Source organism: Eriocheir sinensis, chromosome 23, assembly GCF_024679095.1.
Source record: "Eriocheir sinensis breed Jianghai 21 chromosome 23, ASM2467909v1, whole genome shotgun sequence".
In the NCBI taxonomy this organism is placed as follows: Eukaryota; Metazoa; Arthropoda; class Malacostraca; order Decapoda; family Varunidae; genus Eriocheir; species Eriocheir sinensis.
The window spans coordinates 12,508,694-12,510,573 of record NC_066531.1 but is presented as its reverse complement, the minus strand read 5'-3'; the positions used below and the strand labels follow the sequence as shown (position 1 = coordinate 12,510,573).

General features: G+C 40.1%; 1 protein-coding gene across 1 annotated transcript; it reads right to left on the bottom strand.

Moving 5' to 3' along the window:
• Window positions 1-739: 739 nt before the first annotated feature.
• Window positions 740-1,291, bottom strand: LOC127002582 (uncharacterized). Its single transcript, XM_050868664.1, has one exon. The coding sequence runs from the start codon at window positions 1,289-1,291 to the stop codon at window positions 740-742; it is 552 nt and encodes a 183-aa protein (XP_050724621.1).
• Between the last annotated feature and the right edge of the window lie 589 nt (window positions 1,292-1,880).

The following is a 1,880-nucleotide window of genomic DNA, read 5'->3' as shown; positions in this document are numbered from 1 at the left end:
TACCTCTGGCTGGTTAGTTTAATTGCTAATGGTAGTTTTAACATTTGAAACACGTGAGTAAAGGTGTGGTTTAAGGATCTCTATCATGGTAGGAGACAAGGCTTCGGTAAGTCACCGTCTTGTTTGCCATAAAAATAATATATAAAAAATAAATATCAAAACATCACCTGACCTGCCTGTCTATACATCTCTCTCTCTCTCTCTCTCTCTCTCTCTCTCTCTCTCTCTCTCGTAAAATTGGGAATGCATAATACGCACTAAAATAAGATAGGCATTCGATTTTGTTATACATATAGATTGGGCTACCTGTTTCAAAACTCGCTACATATAATATAGGTCTAGTTCTGCTACTGTAAATCTTAAACAACTGACAACTCTGCACGCTGTCGGAGGCTCACAGCTGATGAAGTGGTGCCACCATCGAGACTTAGCAGATATTTATATATGTAAATATGTTTGCCTTACTTGTGTTTGTCCGTGTCTGGTAGCAGACGCCGCCTTATGACCCATGAATATGAAAATGTCAATATATATATATATATATATATATATATATATATATATATATATATATATATATATATATATATATATATATATATATATATATATATATATATATATATATATATATATATATATATATATATATATATATTTACTTCAGACTTAAAACTTTAAGGCCTTAAAACGCCTAACATGAATATATAAATCTATTTCATCCTCAGCTTTTCGTTCCTTACCTCGTGCTGTTTGGCCTCCAGCAATGCAGCCCTCCATGTGCATCAGAGGAGAAAGTCTTTTCATCGCAGAACACAACATTGTCCCAGAAGTCGCCTGCCTCAGTAATATACTCAAGTGCGAATCCTAGTCGCTCCTCCTTGTTCTCCTGGGAGAGGAAGGGCTTGACGGCAGGGGTCCTGTAGTGTATGTCCGCTCTGTGTAGTATCTTTCTGATTGTTTGAACTCCAAACTGACATCCTATTTTGTGCTTGAGCTGGACTGATGTGGTGAGAGGGCTTCTCCTGGCGGAAGCGATGATGCGTTGCTCCTCCTCTTGGGTTACGTGTCGCGGCCCGCCACTCCCCGGAAGGCTGTTCACGTTGTTGGTTTCTTGTATCCTCTTCATCCATCTATAAACTGTCCTCTTGTTTATATTTAATATCCGTGATATGTCAGACGGGGCAGTCCCTGCAGACATAAGGGCTTTAATCGAATACCGCTGCTCCAGCGTCGTTTCACCTCTGCGCTCCATCGCCGCGCCGTCAAAGTCCGCGGTTGACGGCGTCATCATGTGAACGTTCATAGCCTATTATTACGTATAAATTTTGTAATAAAGAACAAGATCTCGGCTGTCAGGGAATTGTTTTTTTTAAGTTAAAAGGCATAACAATCTCCCTTATAAGTGCAGTATATTTTTAAATGTATCATAGTTTGATAAACAACTTAAAGTTGCTCTTGACTCATTTTGAACGAAACTAAAAGCTCGTGTCAAAATGTAGCGACGGAGCCTAAAGAAAAAATATTTATTAACCCGTAAGCTGCGGGACTGAGATTCTGAGTGCGTCGCCTAGTGCGGCTATATCAGCGAGAGATTGACCTTCAATAAATGATATCTAAGTTACATAAACGTGTCATAAATATTACAATACACATATCTGTAGCTCGAAATGTGTTGTATCCTGCATATTTCTTAGATTTTTCTATCACAAAAATGTTTTTCTGGCAGTATCTGAAGCCGCGGCGGGGAGCGGGGTGGTGGGCGGGAGGTAGAGGGAGGCGGCAGGGGGGATACACACAGCCGACTCGTTGCCATGGCGACGACCACGGGACAGTGTTGTCAACGCTGTAAGTACATCGAACTAATACAAAGAGATATA

What these genes read in the sequence shown, in the direction of transcription:
- LOC127002582 (XM_050868664.1), bottom strand. Translation starts at nt 1,291, where the DNA reads ATGACGCCGTCAACCGCGGACTTTGACGGCGCGGCGATGGAGCGCAGA.